The sequence below is a fragment of the Pteropus vampyrus genome, unplaced genomic scaffold (genome assembly GCF_000151845.1).
Source record: "Pteropus vampyrus isolate Shadow unplaced genomic scaffold, Pvam_2.0 Scaffold203, whole genome shotgun sequence".
Taxonomy (NCBI): Eukaryota; Metazoa; Chordata; class Mammalia; order Chiroptera; family Pteropodidae; genus Pteropus; species Pteropus vampyrus.
The window spans coordinates 715021-716891 of NW_011888984.1; the positions used below are offsets into that span (position 1 = coordinate 715021).

The 1871-nt window shown below is 53.3% G+C and overlaps 1 protein-coding gene across 1 annotated transcript in view; it reads left to right on the forward strand.

Annotated features, from left to right (window-relative positions):
* Positions 1 to 1410, forward strand: part of LOC105300218 (IgGFc-binding protein) — a 35954-nt gene extending 34544 nt beyond the window's left edge. Inside the window, exon 18 of the mRNA XM_023537909.1 lies at positions 1331 to 1410. Within this exon, the coding sequence (XP_023393677.1) occupies positions 1331 to 1410 (80 nt within the window). The remainder of the gene's footprint in view (positions 1 to 1330) is intronic.
* Positions 1411 to 1871: the final 461 nt, after the last annotated feature.

Below are 1871 nucleotides of genomic sequence, written 5' to 3' on the forward strand. Positions count from 1 at the left end.
ATTTATTGGCCCACATAACTAGAACATCCAGGAGTAGAGCCTCAGGCATGGCTGGATCCAGGTGCCTGACAGTATTATCTGGGTTTATACCTCCATCATTTAGACTTGCCATTCTCCAAATCAGCTATATTCTCCATGATTCCCTATAATATTTCCACAAGACAGGGACTATTATCCCCATTTTACACAGGGAGGAAACTAGGGCCCAAGAAGATGCGGTCATTTACTCAAGTCACTCTGAGAGTGCCTGGGAGCTGCAGGTTTGCACCCACCACTGCTTGTGCTCTTAGCCACTTTGATGAGAACCAGGGGCCGGTCGTGCCTACGTGACAGCGGCCAGGGCGAATTCCAAGTGCAGTGCTCCCGCGGGAACTTCCCCAGGCTCTGTCCATTCCGGGCCACTTGACTCTCCCCTCAGTTGTCCTTCCGCTTGCTCTCGGGGACCCCTGACGCCTGTCCTCATTTGCCTCATGAGTCCCTTGCGGCCCCAGGGCCCCCTCCCTTCCGCCTCCTGACTTCCTTTCACTTACGACTGCTTTGCGTTTGCCGAACTCTGTATTTCTCACCACCCCAAGTTCAGATTTCTGAGAGAGAGGGTCCGCTCGGCCTAGCTGATGGGCTGATGCCCACTCATAGCCTGATTGTTCGTGGCCCACGTGGTAGAGCCCAAGACCCAAACCCGGACATCCGGCCGCACCAAAGTTCCCAGATGAGGGTGCCTGTGTTTCAGAACCTGTGTGTTGATTGCAGAGGCATCCACTGGCGTCTTCCGGGCCCGCCGAGGAGATGCTCCACCGTCCTCCCCCAGCGGGCGGTCTACACCACCAGTGCATGGAGATGGACTCACACTCAGCCCCGTTGGAGGCAGGGGGACTGGAGTTCTCTCTTCAGTGTAATCTGGCCCAATCAGTCCTTTTCCCTGGCCATCTGCTTGATCCATAATTTAGGTTAACAGACACCTCCTCTTGCATCTCAATCAAGAAATGATTCTCTACACAGTAGATAGATATTCTAAAAACGTGAAACAAATCAGGTCATTCTGCTGCATAAACCTCTACAGTGGCTTCCCAGAACAGCATTCCAACCTCGAGCCACCTCCCTTCCATGACCCACAAGGCCTCGTGTGATCTGACTCCTTCTGGCTCTCCAACCCCATGTCCTACACCTCCCTCCCTCGTTAGCTATGCTAACGACAGGCCACGCTGGCCTTTATGCTATCTGTACAGCAGACCAAGCTCGTTCCCACCTCGGGGCTTTCGCGTTTGCTGTTCCCACTGGCTCGGCGCTCTTCTCCGGGATCCTCTAAGGGCTGGCTCTTCTCGTGCTCCAGGTCCCGGTTCCAGCACTGCTTCTGCAGACGGGCCTTTCCTGACTATCCGCGTATGCTCTCGCTCTGCATCCCAGTCTTGATGCTGTTACTCTCTCTTATTTCCTTCAAGGCACTTATTGCTATCAGAAGTTATCCATTTTTAATTTGTGCTTGTCACCTTTCTTCGTCACTAGAATGTAATCCACAGGTGGGCAGGGATCCTGTCCATCTTGGTCATCACTTTGTCCCCAGGACCCAGATCAGGCCTGGCACCTGTAAGGTACCTAGGGAAAGTCTGGTTTTGTGACTGCATTCAGCCCTGTTCGCTCTACTCCAGGCCATGGGCTGGCTAACGCAGGTGACTGAGACCCAGTCCCTGTACTTTTAAAGCTTGCAGCCTGGCTAAACGTTCCATTCACCTCCAGCTCTCCTTCGCTGCATCCATCCCTTCTTCCTTCCCTCCTTCCAGCCATCTATTCTCCCACCTCACTTTCCTTTCTCTCTCCTTTTCTTTCCCTCCCATCTTCCCTCTTTCCCTCCCTCTATTCCTTCTTTCCTTTCT